At 40.0% G+C, this 16,589-nt stretch overlaps 1 protein-coding gene across 20 annotated transcripts in view; it reads right to left on the bottom strand.

Moving 5' to 3' along the window:
- MGA (MAX dimerization protein MGA) overlaps nt 1–16,589 on the bottom strand; it is a 168,581-nt gene that overhangs the window by 12,730 nt on the left and 139,262 nt on the right. For 11 of the 20 annotated variants that reach the window (XM_028850767.2, XM_077939142.1, XM_077939135.1 and 8 more), the window contains 4 exons: nt 13,743–14,369; nt 7,721–8,011; nt 6,076–7,586; nt 2,289–2,419 (listed from right to left, as the gene is read on the bottom strand). In XM_028850767.2, coding sequence (XP_028706600.2) covers nt 2,289–2,419; nt 6,076–7,586; nt 7,721–8,011; nt 13,743–14,369 — 2,560 coding nt within the window. Of the gene's footprint in view, nt 1–2,288; nt 2,420–6,075; nt 7,587–7,720; nt 8,012–13,742; nt 14,370–16,589 lie in introns of those variants that run through there. The other 9 variants (XM_077939141.1, XM_077939139.1, XM_077939140.1 and 6 more) reach the window with 3 other exon arrangements.

The following is a 16,589-nucleotide window of genomic DNA, read 5'->3' as shown; positions in this document are numbered from 1 at the left end:
CCAAGGCAGGAGGACTGCTTGAGGCCAGGAGTTCAAAACTAGCCTGGGCAACATAGCAAGACTCCGTCTCTACAAAAAAAAAATTGAAAATAAAAGTACAAATAAATTACACCTGATATATGCTGATACACAGAGTTCTAATTCCAATTGTTTTAACTGTTACATAGTATTCCACAATGTGAATTTTCCCGAATTTTTTTTTCCAGAATGTTTGTAGTTATTTAGGTTGTTTCTAAATCTTCATAATAGCAAACAATGCTGCAATGTACAGTCCCATACACGACCCCTTGTGTGAATTTTTCTAGGGCATAGGAGCAGAATTGCCAGGCAAAAGAAAGATATGCACACCTTCAAGTTCAGGAACTGTTAAACTGGTAATACAATGTACACTCCCACTTGCTGTATGAGAGTTCCCATTGCTCCAAACCTAGATAACTGTACTATCAGAAATCTCCATTTTTGCTGTCTCATGAGTGTGAATTGGTAAAGTCACTGTGGTTTTATCTGCATTTCCCTAATTACTTGTGAAGTTGAACAAATGTACATGTGTTTACTGGGCTTTTAGGTTTCTTCTTCTGTCAACTGTCTCTAATATCCATTATTTACTTTTTTGCTGGGTCATCTTTTGTGACTTGTAACAATTTTTTTATACCCTCGACATTAATCCTTTGTTAGTTAATATGTATGGCAAACACTTTCTTCATAGTCTGAGTTTGCCTTTTCACTGTTTTCATGGTGTTCTGACAGAATTTTTAAATTCTTTTAACCTTTATTTTTAATTAAATTTAAGTAATTTAAACAAATCTAATTAAATCTTTAATTTTATTTTTTTTTTTGAGATGTAGTCTCACTGTCTCTCAGGCTGGAGTACAGTGGCACAGTCTCAGTTCACTGCAACCTCCACCTCCCAGGTTCAAGCGATCCTCCTGCCTTAGCCTCCCAAGTAGCTGGGACTACAGGGGTGTGCCAACAAGTCCGGCTAATTTGTGTATTTTTAGTAGAGTCAGGGTTTCATCATGTTGGCCAGCCTGGTCTTGAACTCCTGAATTCAGGTGATCTGCCCACCTCGGCCTCCCAAAGTGCTGGGATTACAGGCGTGAGCCACCACGCCCAGCCTAAATCTTTAGTTTTTTACTTTAATCTGTTCCCTTACGGTTTTTGTGCTGTGTGTTGGTTATTCTTGGCCCTTTACTATTCCAATCCATTAACATGTTATCTCTCCCCATTTGCTGAATTCCTCTTCGTCTTTCAATACAATTTTCTAAGAAAACTCTTACACAGCTTGTCAGAGAACGTTCTCACACAGCAGTTTTCCTGTTACTATTGCAAATATTTTTTAGAGGTTTTGTTTGTTGCCATTGTTTACAAATTCAGTTTTAGTATACAGAACTCATTATCCCAGCAATACTGCTAAACTCATTAAGTCTAATTAAGTTTTTAAGGGCTTTAAATTCTTTCAAGTTTAGCCAGTAGGTAACTGAAGTAGCCTGTAAACAGCTCCGGAATGAAGAGAACTATCAGTCCTACTTTCTACTCCTTCAACTTTCTCAGTATCAGTAGGAACGAAGAATTATTCTTTCTCAGCTCATAGCTACTTTCATATCATTGTAGTTAATGAGATGACAGGAAAAGTACAATGTCTGGCACAAAATATCTTCCTTCCCTACTCTTTCTCACACCCCAATCCATAATCAATATAAGGCTTACTAAAACAGAAAATGAAATAAATTTTCCTGAGCAAGTCATCATTCCTTCCACATTTTCATCTCACCAGTGAAATACGAAGAAAAATTTTCCTACCTGTATCTCATCTGTTCAACTAGTAAAGTAACCAAATTTAGAATGTAATGCCTATTCTTAAATGATACAAGAAACTAACTTTTGTTGAGTAGTCCATTTATATCCGTTATTATGCTAGTTGTACATACTACCTCATTTAACACTTCGAATGGGGGCATTTTCCTCATTTCATAGGTAAAGAATCTGAGGTTCAGAGAGATTAAAGATTTGCCCAAGGTTAAATACCTACAAACTAGCAAAACTAGTATTTTATAACACCAGTCTATCGGGCTCCAAAAGCATGTTATTCACATTTACACACTGCCTCCTACCAATGACCAAAGAAAATTATCCAAATTCTAGTTCCTCTCCTCATCTATACTAATCAGAAAAAAAGCTAGAGGAAGAAGGAACCAGATCAGTTACCCAGAGCTCCTAAACAGAACATTTCATTTTATTTCTGGTTACAACGCTACAAAAACAACAATCCAAAGAGCAGTAAGACTTACGGCTGTTTGAATGACTGTGTGTGGGCCACTGTGGTCTTCAGGTGAGCAACATTAATTTCCTCTGAGAGCTCTTCTACAGTCTCAATGTCCACGTGCTCCTCGTCATCCTCAATATATTCTACGCAGTTATTCTGAAAATACATCATTACAAAAGTAAATAATGTACTGATTAGCAAGAACACCTAAACTTTTCAACTCACACCTATAATTCAGCACTTTGGGAGGCCCAGGCAGGTGGATCGTTTTGAGCTTAGGAGTGCAAGACCAGCCTGGGCAACATGGCAAAACCCTGTCTCTACAAAAAACACAAAAATCAGCCAGACATGGTGGCGCTCGCCTATAATTACAGCTACTTGGGAGAGTGAGGTGGGAGGACCGCTTGAGGCCAGGAGTTCGAGGCTGCAGTGAGCCAAGACTGCACCACTGCACACCAGCCTAGGAGACGAGAGTGAGACTGTCTCAAAAAAATAAAATAAAAAATAAATAAACAGACATCATTAAACTTAACAGCGTCCTCAAAGGACTGCATTGATGCTTCAGTGTTATTTCCAGTGGACAAAATTCAGGTACAGATATATTAAGGTTTCATAAATCTTAAGATTAAATAACAGTAAAATAAAATGTGATGAGATAAATATAGAAAGGAGAAAAATTCAAGTGCCACTTTAAGGGGGCTTCATGACCAACATCCTATCAGATGCCCACAAATCAACACACATTAGCATATACAGGCAGGTATGGAAATAGGCTACAGCCCAGTCCTGCAACTCTCTCAACCCCACAAATTCAGAGCCTGTAAGGAATTTCAGGTTTCAAAAAAGCCCAGGATTGCTGTATTTCCTTATTATGCCAAAAAAGGAGTCAATCAAAGTGTTTACTGGGCACCTGTCACAGAAACTTGCTAAATATTTTATGTAACACTAGAGTTATATGGATATATGGGGTAAGCAGATCTTTTTAAGGCCACCTTTAAAAATAGTGTTTACTTGCAACATTTCTGTGCCCCCCTCAAAAAAAAAAAAAAAAAACTGTTTACTATGCCAGAAACATAGTAAACGAGCCCGCCTCCCGGGCTCAAATGATTTTCCTGCTTCAGCCTCCCGAGCAGCTGGGACTCTTAGGACTGTGCCACCACACCTAGCTAATTTTTGTATTGTTTACTAACAGGGTTTCACCATGTTGGTCAGGCTGGTCTCAAACTCCTGACCTCAGGTGATCCGCCTGCCTCAGCCTCCCAAAGTGCTGGGATTACAGGAGAGCGCTACAGCACCTGGTATAACTGCAGGATTTCTAAATAACATCCACAAGGAAGATTTGTGGATTAACTTCCACAAGGAAGATTTAAATTAAAGAAGCTATTCACCACTTCCCTCACGGTATTCCAATGCTAATCATAAAGGTAACATAGGTGTGAGATGTGTAAATAAAAACAATGTTTAGATTTTAGAGATCACTTAATATGACCTTTAAAAAAAAAAAGTATAACTCGTTTGCTTGTCAAATTCCCTATTAGTACATTCAGGCAATGCCTCTTTGTATGATTAAGATACTTCAGGCTGGGCACAGTGGCTCACGCCTGTAATCCCAGCACTTTGGGAGGCCAACGTGGGTGGATCACCTGAGGTCAGGAGTTCGAGACCAGCCTGGCCAATATGGTGAAACCCTGTCTTTACTAAAAAAACACGAAACTTAGCTGGGCATGCTGGTGCCCGCCTGTAATCCTAAGCTACTCAGGGGGCTGAGGCAGAAGAATCATTTGAACCTGGGAGGCAGACGATGCAGTGAGCCGAGATGGCACCACTGCATTCCAGCCTGGGCGACACAGCAAGACTCAGTCAAAAAAAGAAAAAAGGAAAAAACCTACTTTAGAAGATCTATTATATCAGTTCCCCTAATAGTAATAACAGTTTTCACTGGTTTTAAAGTTGAACTGTTTTTTGGTCTCATGTTTACTTCGGCTGTAAAAAAACACAAAAAAATCTGCAATATAACTGCTAAAGTCAATGAATTTACATCCATTCTTGAAAAAGATTAGGCTAGAGAGAAAGTATAACTCAAATGAATATAGAATCATCCAATTTTAGAGCAAGATCCTCCTTTATAAATGAGACAATGGAGGTACTGAAATAACCAACATAACAACATTAAGACCAGCCTGGCCAAGATGGTGAAACCCCATCTCTACTTAAAAGACAAAAATTAGCCGAGTGCAGTGGTGGGCTCCTGTAATCTCAGCTACTCGGGAGGCTGAGGCAGGAGAACTGCTTGAGCCCTGGAGGCGGAGGTTGCAGTGAGTCGAGTTCGCGCCACTGCACTCAAGCCTGAGCGACAGAGCAAGACTCCGTCTCTAAAATAAAATATTTCAACATTTTAATTTTTAAAACAGTAATCTTTTTTTGTTTTATTTTATTTGCATAAAGCTTAAGCATTAACAGAAAAGGACCAGATAACAGAGGCAGAATGAATCTCAAGGAAGTGCGACTCTAAAACAAGCAGTTGTATGACAATCAGTGCAGATGGCTTTCATCTGCTCCTGAAGAGAAGGCTACAGTTCAGATTTTAGGGCACTCCACAGGCAGCTGGTTATGATCTCCCCATGTTTTAAAATCAGACCTTACATCAGGCGTCAGCAAACCACAGCCCACTAACTTTTTTTTTTTTTTTTTAATAAGTTGTGGTTTTTTTCCCCGAGACGGAGTTTTGTTCTTGTCGCCCAGGCTGGAGTGCAATGTCGTGATCTGGACTCACTGCAACATCCGCCTCCTGGGTTCAAGCAATTCCCCTGCCTCAGCCTCCTGAGTATTGGGATTACAGGCACCTGCCACCACACCCAGCTAATTTTTTGTATTTTTAGTAGAGATGGGGTTTTGTCATGTTGGCCAGACTAGTCTCAAACTCCTGATGTCAGGTGATCCATCCACCTCGGTCTCCCAAAGTGCTGGGATTACAGGTGTGAGCCACCGCACCTGGCCTTTTTTACTAACGTTTTAATGGAATACAGATGCTTTTATACTACAACAGTAGTCAAGTAGTTGGAACAGAGAGCCCTCTAGCTCTCTGCAAAGTCTAAAACTATTTACTATCTGGCCTTTTACAGAAAACATTTGTACAACTCCTGCACTGTATCAATACCTGACAGTTACTTATTTCAGTAAATACGACAACCCTAAAAAGGAATCCTATAAAAACACTTCGGGAAAATAATAAAACTAGGCCATAAAGGTCATATTACAAAGGACGATGACCGAAGTCTAGAATATAAATTCCAGAGACTACAAATAAAAGCAACTCAAGGCAAAATGGTATTAGAATACCAAAGATGGTATTTTCCAGTTTTTCTCCAAAAACAAAAACATCTCTCTATATGCAAGTAAGTTCTCCTCCAGTTGTAAGGTCACCCATTCCCAGTTTCTGATTAACATCTACCAGAGAAGCTACAACCATCTCACATAGAAAACGTCACAGAAATTGACTGGGATCAAATAGGAGTAGTGGTTTCGGGATTTTAAAAATCTAACTTAAAAAGAGTAGGGACTCTCAAGCACCTATCCCCCAAATGCTTAAACCAGCCTTCCCATAAAACCAGGCAAGTCTCAAAGAATAAAAGCTCAATAAGTGATGCTTGATTGACACAGCCTAAAAAACTACTAAGCCATTTAAGTCATAATCTAAACCTAGGCATCCAATTAAATGTATTATGTCTTAGTGATCTTCTGAAAAAGCTTCTGTCTCTAATAAATCATTTAAATCCTTTAGGTTTCAGTCACAACAAAAATGGGCTCACCACCTTTTCTACATCATCAACCTCTTCACTCTGGTAGTCAGAAACAACATCCACAATTTCATCAATGGAATCATCGGTTTTCTCATTCTCATCGTCGTCATCTTCTTCCAAATCCAAAACAGTGAAGTCAGCGCTGCTTCTCCCACCCTTCTTCTCTTGCTTTGGTTGTATCTGTTCACCAGGTAGCAGTAAGTGACCCTGAAAATGTCCATTCCCTCTGCTGCTTTTTGCAGCTCTCCTAGGAACAATGGAGAAGGCTGAAGGATTAGAAATCCTACTCCAAGAATCACATTCAGTTTTCAGAACTCTGGCATCTTCAGTAATTCCACTTTTTCCAAGTAAGTCAGAGATGCCTTGTTCTTGCTGAAACACATCTGAATTTTCCTGACATGTCTTTGTTTCTTTAATTAACTGCTCGTCTACCTCTTTCTTACATTCCTGTGAAGATCCAACACATTTCCTGGTTAAGGGGCCCTTCAGATGTTTTCTCCATCTTTCTCTAATACTGTCTTTCTCCAGAGAGTCTCCACATTCCTTCTCTTTGGCCTCTGGCTGTGGATTAGATTGCTGCTCCGTAACTTTGCTTCCTGACAATTCAAATTTACTTTCTTCCTTAAAGGTGACTGGAAATTCACTTGAGTTTTCTTCTGGATTGTCTAATCCTTTCTGCTGTTCCACCTTCACATCACCAAGTTTTTGATGCTGTACTTTACTTAAATTTTGGACGGTCTTATTACCGGCTTTTTCAGAAATGGTCCTAACTTCTAGAACAGCCACTTTTTCTTTGGAACTGTTACGATTCCTGGCCCCATATTCTTCATTAACATCTTTATAGTCTTGATCTGTATGTGACCCAGTGATACAGGAATGCTCAGATGGTTTGACAGTTGCAGAACCTTCTTCTGGAAGGGATTCTTCATCCAAATGATCACCCCTATCTTCCAAGGAATCATTCAGAGTTTCTTCTGAGGTAGCAGCTCCTGAGTTTTGTTTTATTATGTTAGCCTCAGAGTCTACAGCCTCTCCTTCTGACTGTAGAACCTTCTTGGTTTCTTGCTCTCTTTTTATTGAGTTTGTTTCATCTTTCTGGTCTGGATTCTGAGATTCCCTCTTCATCTGAAGGGAAGCAACATGTTGAAGAATGGAGCTAGGAACAGGCTTTTGTCCTGGGAGCTGTAACAAGGCAAAACTACCAGACTGGAGAGGAATAAGACTGGCTGTACCAACAGGCTGTCCTCCTGAGCTATAGGTTATTTTGGTTTCAGAGCCTGTTTTACTTGCAAAGCTTTGTGGTTCAGGAGGAGAAATCCTCAGGGTCAATGTACCAGCCTGAGACACAAAACTAGCTCCAGAGGAAAGCAATGACGGTGCCTGAGTGATAACATTCACTGCTGAAGAAGACCCAACAGCTTGGATTACAGGATTCACGACAGAGAAAGCAGAAGACGAAGTGGAAGATGGCGGAGTCTCAGAGGGTTTGGAAGGAGCAGGTAACCGGATTCCCATCACAGACCCTGGTTTAAAAAATGAGAGAGAAATTTTTAAATCATGACTGCCCATATCAAGACTTCCGACGTCCTGGTGTATTAACATACCATATGGCCAAGTGATTTAACAAAAGAAAAGTTCATGAAAAATAACTTTATACCTGGGTTCCGAAACATGACAGGCTGTAAGTTGGGCTGGGTATTAGAGCCTCGAAGCTGATGCAAAGGTAGAAGCTGGACAATCTGCCCATTAGGGTGCCTGAATAGGTTCATTCCACTTGGACTCCTAACAGGCTGCAAGACCATTCGATGTCCCTGAAGCTGTGTGTTTGAGACAGGTCTAAGAGTAGGAGAACCCTGCTGCACTGGAATCAACAACAGTCGAGGTCCAGCACGTTTCACTGTGTTAGGAGAGACCTGTGGAGTAGCCACTGGAATTTGAGCAGCATTTTCTGAAAAACAGGAAATGGAAACATAGTACCAAAATTCCCCTTTAACACATGTAGGAAAAAAAGTACTCATACTTTTTTTTAAGACACAGTCTTGCTTTGTTGCTCAGGCTGGAGTGCAATGACACAATCTCAACTGACTACAACCTCCGCGCCTCCCTAGTTCAAGCAATTCTCCCACCTCAGCATCCTGAGTAGCTGCGACTACAAGTGTGCACCAGCACAGCTGGCTTATTTCCGTATTTTTGGGTAGAGACAGGGTTCCACTATGTTTCCCAGGCTGGTCTCAAACCCCTGACCTCAAGCGATCTGCCCTCCTCAGCCTCCCAAAGTGCTGAGATTATAGGCATAAGCCACCGCACCCAGCCTAATTTTTTTTTTTTTTTTTTTTGAGACGGAGTCTGGCTCTGTTGCCCAGGCTGGAGTGCAGTGGCCGGATCTCAGCTCACTGCAAGCCCCGCCTCCCGGGTTCACGCCATTCTCCTGCCTCAGCCTCCCGAGTAGCTGGGAGTACAGGCGCCCGCCACCTCGCCCGGCTAATTTTTTTTGTATTTTAGTAGAGACGGGGTTTCACCGTGTTAGCCAGGATGGTCTCGATCTCCTGAACTCGTGATTCGCCCGTCTCGGCCTCCCAAAGTGCTGGGATTACAGGCTTGAGCCACCGCGCCCGGCCTAATTTTTTTTTAAGAGAGACAGGGTTGTACTTGTTCCCTTCAGTCCTTCAGTGCAGTGGCTCAATCATAGCTCATTGCACTCTCAAACTCCTGGGCTCAAGAGATCCTCCTGCCTCAGCCTTCCAAGTAGCTGGGACTACAGGGATGTGTCACTACGCCTGGATAATTATGTTATTCTTTGCAGAGACAGGGTCTTGCTTTGTTGCTCAAGCTAGTCTCAAACTCCTGGCCTCAAGCGATACTGCCATCTCGGCCTTCCTAAGTGTTGGGATTGCAGCCATGAGCCACCATGCCCAGTCATTAAGACACAGAATCTGACCTTGCTGCAAATAACTTCTAATTTGGATTATAAAGTTGCTAAAATTCTGTAGTTTCATAATACATTATTTATGGCTGAGAACAGCCAGACATTATGGAGCTTTACATTTAGAATGGTAAAAAAAAATAGAGTACCAATTGTCAAGAGGCACATTTAAAGAGATAATACTTTTGCCTAAAGAAAAACGTGGGTATCTCTCTAAATCTGGATTCCTTTGTTAAAGAGATCATTTATGATAAAATTATGCTTCAACTTTATTCTTTTGAGACAGGATTGCACTCTGTCGCCCAGCCTAGAGTGCAGTGGTGCAATCACAGCTCATTGCCACCTTGAACTCCCAGGCTCAGCCTCCCAAGTAGCTGGGACCACAGGTGCACACTTTTTTTTTTTTTCTAGAGATGGGGTTTGCTATGTTGCCCAGGCTGGTCTCGAACTCCTGGGGCTCAAGCAATCCTCCTGCCTTGGCCTCTTAAAGTGTTGGGATTACAGGTATGAGTCAATGTGCCTGGCCTCTTCTTTATTTTTTTAAATAAAATCCAGATCCTGCACAATTTAACTTTAAAATTAAAGCTCATAACACTTACTAGAGAGTTATGACTGAATTTCTAAGCTTATACCACCTGTGGAAGATAAAGAACTAAAAATCCTTGGTTTATAAAGGGCTTTTTGGTTTTTAAAATTCACCAACAAATAAGCAAAGCTTAAAGGTTTGTGGGAATTATTTTTCAGAAGGAAAAAATTACATAAAACCCCCAAAATGAAATGAAATTAAGAGACATCAAAGCAGCAGGGAAATAAACCTGGCTTAGAAGAGGCAAAAGATGCTTTTAAAACAAAAAGAAAAAGCAGAAATTTAATGCAGAAGATATGAATTAATAGAGATTTCAAACCATTAATAGTACTTAAAGATACCCTTTACTGATTGGAAGAGATATTTCAAAATACTAAAGACACAGGAAAAAACAGTATGAGTAATCTAGATTTTTTTTTAGATCAGAGAGATAAAGAGGTAGGAATCATGGTAATAGTAAGCATAAATGAAACTGGTCTAACATTACTATTCAAATTGGTGAGCTTATTTAACATTAACAAATAAAAATTGGTGGGTTTATTTAACAATAAATAAAACTTAAAAAGTTTGCTACTAAAGAGAAAAAAAAAAACAAACAAATGAAACAAAAGACTTTAGCTTAACATGTGATTTTCTATCAAACAGGCACTCTGCCCACACAAAAAAATATCATATTTCTAACAGAAAGTCATGCTCATAACATTTAGATGAAAAAATTATATAGAAAATCCAGGACTACTCTTAAATATTAAATAAAACACAAAGACCAAACTTCATGAAAATAATCATGTGCAATTTAAACAAAAAATACTCATCTATCTTTTTTTTTTTTTTTTTTTTTTTTTTTTTTTTGAGATGGAGTCTCACTCTTGTTGCCCAGGCTGGAGTGCAATGGCAAGATCTCGGCTCACTGAAACCTCTGCCTCCTGGGTTCAAGCGATTCTTCTGCCTCAGCCTCCAGAGTACCTGGGATTACAGGCATGCAACCATCACGTCCGGCTAGTATTTTTTTGTATTTTTAGTAGAGACTGGGTTTCGCCATGTTGGCCAGGCTGGTCTTAAACTCCTGACCTCAGGTGATCCACCCACCTTGGCCTCCCAAAGTGCTGGGATTACAGGCATCAGCCACCGCGCCCGGCCATATTAATCTATCATACATGAATTAAGAAACAAATATGTAAATGCATTCTTAATTTTCAACTTTTTTCTTCAAATTAACTTTTAGAGAGTGATTCAAAAACTAATTCAGACAATGAAAACAATCTTTAACATATGCACTAAATATGTGATGGTTTACTTAAATGTGTGCAAGGGAAAGGAAGGTAAAGAGAAAAAGGAGAAAAATCAAAATTTAAAAGCCACAGATATCAAAGTGCCAACATGGGATCTTCTTTATAAATAGAGAAAAAAACTACACGCACTTCCTTAAGTAGCAATTACCTGAGTCAGGTCCATTTATTTTAAAAGATTAGAAAATTTGTTAAATGTCAGTATTTCCTGGCAGGATGCAGCGGCTCAAGCCTGTAATCTCAGCACTTTGTGGGGCCAAGATGCAAGGACTGCTTGAGCCCAGGAGTTCAAGACTAGCCTGGACAACATAGCCAGACCTCGCCTCTACTGAAAATAAAAAAAAATTAACCAGGTGTGGTGACACATGCCTATGATTCCAGCTATGAGAGACTGACATGGGAGGATCACTTGAGCCTGAGATGTCGAGGCTGCAGGGAGCCATGATCATGCCACTACACTCCAACCTGGATGACAGGGCAAGACCCCCATCTGTGTGTCTGTCTCTCTCTATATATATATAATTTTTTTTTTAATAAAAATACATTTTTATTAAAAATATATCTACTTTTTTTCCCTCAAATGGTATTATAGAAGATACTTTTAGGTACAGTCTTTGATGATGTCTTTAATGTTACTCTAGTATTTTCTAGTTTTCTTCTTTAAAAGAAAGACAGCAAAGCCATGTGCTCAGAATATATAGTAGGTAACAGGAATTTAATGATTTTTTTATTATTATAGTTTCCAGTATATTTCTTTATAGGGTTAACCTCTATTATGCCAAGTAATGCTGGTTTCCAATTAATGCTATCTCTTTTAAAAACACATTTACAGCCAGGCGCTGTGACTCACGCCTGTAATAATCTTGGCACTTTGGGAGGCCAAGGCAGGCAGATCACAAGATCAAGAGTTCAAGACAAGCCTGGTCAACATGGTGAAACCCTGTCTCTACTAAAAATACAATATACCCCGGGCATGGTAGCAGGTACCTGTAATCCCAGCTACTCAGGAGGCTGAGGCAGGAGAACCACTTGAATCTGGGAGGTGGAGGTTGCAGTGAGCTGAGATGGCGTCACTGCACTCCAGCCTGGGCAACAGAGCAAGACTCCTTCTCAATAAATAAATAAATAAACACACACACACACACACACACACACACACACATTTACATATAAAAAAGCAGTTGATTTAAATAAAAATATTAGGCAGGTGACAGTACAGATGGGACTCAGCAAAATATGTGAATGCATATCCTAAATAAATAAAGTCTGAGAAACAACAAAACTATAGAAGAATAAACTACTTTACTGTTTCATGAAAGAATTAAGAGTACTGAAAAAGGCTGGAATCCGTATGGTTTAGAAGACATGATCTGTTAAAATATAACAGATATGCACCTTGAGATTCAATAGGAAATCAAAGTAGTTTCACTAACGACTTCACTCCCAAAACTATGTATCAGACTAATCATGTTTTATGGGCTTATTTATGGGACGAAGCAGAAGACAGACACATTTAATATTGTGATTCGCAAGCTGAATGCGGTGGCTCACACCTGTAATCCCAGCACTTTGGGAGGCCGAGGTGGGCAGATCACAGAGACCCAGACCAGTCTGACCAAAATGGAGAAACCCCGTCTCTACTGAAAATACAAAAAATTAGCCAGGCGTGGTGGTGGGCGCCTGTAGTCCCAGCTACTCAGGAGGCTGAGGCAGGAGAATTGTGTGAACCTGGGAGGCGGAGGTTGCAGTGAGCTGAGATCCCACCACTGCACTCCAGCCTGGGTGACAGAGCAAGACTCCATCTCCAAAAAAAAAAAAAAAAAAAAATATATATATATATATGAAAAAAAATATATATATATATATATGAGATTCATTTTTCCCTTCAACAGAACTTCAACTTACAAACTAACTCCCAATCTCTTCTTCCATAAAAGACAGAGAGGAATTTAGACCATATCACTAAATGCAAAAATATTTAAGAGAAAAACATCAATAACCCAGACAGAATTGCTGTTGGGTAACTATTTCCCCTCAAATTCTGCAAAGTTTCTTGCTCTTTTCCATATTAATTCCTCTATGAGTGGATTAAAAGAACCATTTACTTTAGCTAGTTGCATCTAGATATAAAAACTACACAAAGCATAGGATATTCCTATTTCAAATTCATTCAACCTAAGCCAATAAAAGAAATACTTTAACTAAGAAGTTTATAAAAATATTAGAGCCCTAAACAAATATGCCTCCTTGTTTCTATTTCAATCAGTTCATGTCCAGGAATTAAATAGATCCTGATTCATTAGTGATTTTTACTAGACAAAAGGAGATGAAGTCTGCTCATCTGTCTCTAATTAAAAAGCAGCACCCCTGCACCCCACAAAAGGAACATCTGCATTTGGGGCTCCCTCCTCAAAGATGTGCACCCCTAGCTCTCAGCACACAGGTCAGGTTTCCTCCCATGCCCATCTTAGTGGCTCAGAGCTCCAGTCTTACCTGCATTACTTTAGTATCCTTCAGCCACCACTCCACTTCCATTCTAATGTTTTTGAGTATTTTGAGTCACAATCTCCAGTTCCACTAAACTATCAGTTAAGACTGTTCAAGTTCTCTCTCAAGGTTATCAGTTATTGTTTTCCATTAATATTCTGCTTACAAAACTGCATATATTTTCAGTGATTTATCCCAATCCCGTATTAACCATGAGCTCTATTAATTTAAGTGTTCAGTTTTGCAGCATGCAGAGGTTTTCAGGAATACGTGTATCATGTTACAATAGAAACACCTATATTGTTATCCTGATATAGTTATAATCCTGTCACAACCACAAAGTTATATAAATAGGTGTACAGTAATAAAGCAGCTAGTAACATCTAAGCCTTACCTGGTCTCTGGCTCACTGGTGGACTCCCATTAATTCCTGAGAGTATAATAGGAACAGAGCCCAGAGATGAAGTTGGTGTGGTCACCATGGAGGAAGATGCAGCTGTAGTCACCATGACTAAGGAGGTGGAGGCAGTGGAAGCAACAGGAAGAGTTATGGTTGGAGGAGATGCTATCAAAGACTTAGGAAAAGCAACCGAAGCCACAGGGGTAGTTATCCCAGTGGTTTTGGTAAGGTTCACAGTGGCTGTAGACGGGGTGGATGTTACAGGGGTGCTGGTATTAGTTTCAGAGACCTCAACAACCCCTGTAGTGGTGGCACCAGAAGAATAAGTAGTTTCTTTAGTTTCCACGTCAGAAATAGCAGTCATAGGTGTCACAGCAGTAACATTTTCTAAAAACACTTGAGGGGTGGTAGTAGTGACAGCAGCAGTCACAGGGCTGCACACCTGAACTGGCTCAGAAGAAACCACAGGTGTGACGACCATTACTGGAGAAGGTCTGATACTGAACTTCTGTGTCCCTGCCAGGGTTTGGGGTGTGCTAACTCCAGGTATCTTCTGCTGCAAGGCTCCAACTTTACTCATCACAAACTGTGTGAACACACCACCAGGAGAGGGTCGAGCCGCTGCAAATAGAAATTTGCAGGTCAAAAATCTTCAGTTCTCATATTTTATCCTCTCAGTGACTGTGCTTACCGACATTTATTGTGCACCACTGGGTCAATTTCTTACAGGTACTACCTACCTGTATTATTTGTGCCAATTTCTTTTTTTTCTTTTTTAAGATGGAGTTTCTTTCTGGTTGCCCAGGCTGGAGTGCAATGGCATGATCTCGGCTCACTGCAACCTCTGTCTCCGGGTTCAAGCAATTCTCCTGCCTCAGCCTTCTTGAGTAGCTGGGATTACAGGCATGCGCCCCACACCTGGCTAATTTTTGTATTTTTAGTAGAGACAGCGTTTCTCCATGCTGGTCAGGCTGGTCTTGAACTCCCGACCTCAGGTGATCCGCCTGCCTCGGGCCTCCCAAAGTGCTGGGATTACAGGCGTGAGCCACCACACCCAGCATCTGAGCTAATTTCTGTTCTCAGAAATCAAACGTTTGCCTTAACCAAAAACAAATCTCAGTTCTAACAAGAAAGGGATTAAAATGGAGTGTTCCAGGCTGGACACAGTGACTCACACTTGTAATCCCAGCACTTCGGGAGGCCGAGGCGGGCAGATCATGAGGTCAGGAGTTCGAGACCAGCCTGGCCAACATGGTGAAACCCCATCTCTACTAAAAATACAAAAATTACCTGGGCATAGTGGCGCATGCCTGTAATCCCAGCTACTCAGAAGGCTGAGGCAGGAGAATGGTTTGAACCCAGGAGGTGGATGTTGCAGTGAAATGAGATAGTGCCACTGCACTCTAGCCTGGGAGACAGAGCAAGACTCTGTCTTGAAAGAAAAATTAAAAAATTAAATAGAGTGTTCCTACTAAAATTCTTTTGACTATGCAATATATTCAACCTGTCAGGATACTAAAAAAAAAATACCGTAGCAAAAACTTCATCACCTAAAACAGATAAAAGAGAAAGAGAGGGTTTGTTTCCCCCGATTTCTAATGTAAAAACTTATTTCTACCATTTCCTCCTGTCTGAGCACTCTCACCTCTTTACAGTTGTGCTATTATGCGATGCTTATGTATTACGTATTCCTAAAATATATAAAGACGTTTCTCAAAAGAGATCAGGATAGGATTGCTTTTTTTTTCCCCCTTAATCACACCTGAAGCTGCTTTAATAAAAGGTAAAATAGGTTCTTTTTTTTTTTTTTTTTTTTTGAGATGGAGTCTCACTCTGTCGCCAGGTTGGAGTGCAGTGGCACAATTTTGGATCACTATAACCTCTGCCTCCCAGGTTAAAGTGATTCTCCTGCCCCAGTCTCCTGAGTAGCTGGGACTACAGGCGTGTGCCACCACTCCCGGCTAATTTTTGTATTTTTAGTAGAGATGGGGTTTCACCATGTTGGCCAGGATGGTCTCGATCTCTTGACCTCGTGATCCACCCGCCTCGGCCTCCCAAATTGCTGGGATTACAGGCGTGAGCCACCGCACCCGGCCAAAATAGGTTCTTTTAAGGCAAACAATAAATATCTTCTATCTTCACACAACTCTAGCCATTCAGCCAGAGATTTCAACTGACACTCTTACTTAACATTCCTAATAGATTTGAAACAACAAAAAGAGAAATTCCATAAACCAACTACAGATACTCTCAATGCTAAAACACTAATGCTTCAATAAGGTAATTTATTATAGACTTCAGCATTTAAATGTTAAGGAAAAGAGAGATTTTCATTCATAGAACCGAGATGAATGGAATAAATCAACATTTCCAAAATTGTATTTATAGGAGCTTTCCACTTTAAGCCTATACTACTTACCCCACTAGCTTTTGCTAGCTCCTTGGTTTCGTAAGTTTAAGAAATACCAACAGAAGCATTTACACAGCACCAGGAAGAGTTCAGCAAGATGCCAAAAACACCAGTACTCATAGGAAAATAGTTAACTATTTTTAATTTAGTAAAATATTTTAGTAAATAATTTAGTAAAATGGTGAAGTATTTTTAAATATCTTCCCTTTTTAGAAACAAAATTAAAATCCTGTCTTTTCTACATTAATAAAAACCAGTAAAAACCTTAAAAATAACTGTAAAACTTGCCTTCAGGTCAGTATTATTAAAATATAAAATAAAAATTTAAAACAAAGAAAACTATAAAACAATTCAATTCATCTAATATTGCAGGTTATTAGAAGTTAACCCCAATCAATCAAAAAAGTCCAGGCAAGACAGACATCAAGAAT

This window comes from Macaca mulatta, chromosome 7 (genome assembly GCF_049350105.2).
Source record: "Macaca mulatta isolate MMU2019108-1 chromosome 7, T2T-MMU8v2.0, whole genome shotgun sequence".
NCBI classification, from domain to species: Eukaryota; Metazoa; Chordata; class Mammalia; order Primates; family Cercopithecidae; genus Macaca; species Macaca mulatta.
The sequence above is the reverse complement of the archived record's forward strand: the minus strand, read 5'-3'. Positions and strand labels throughout refer to the sequence as shown.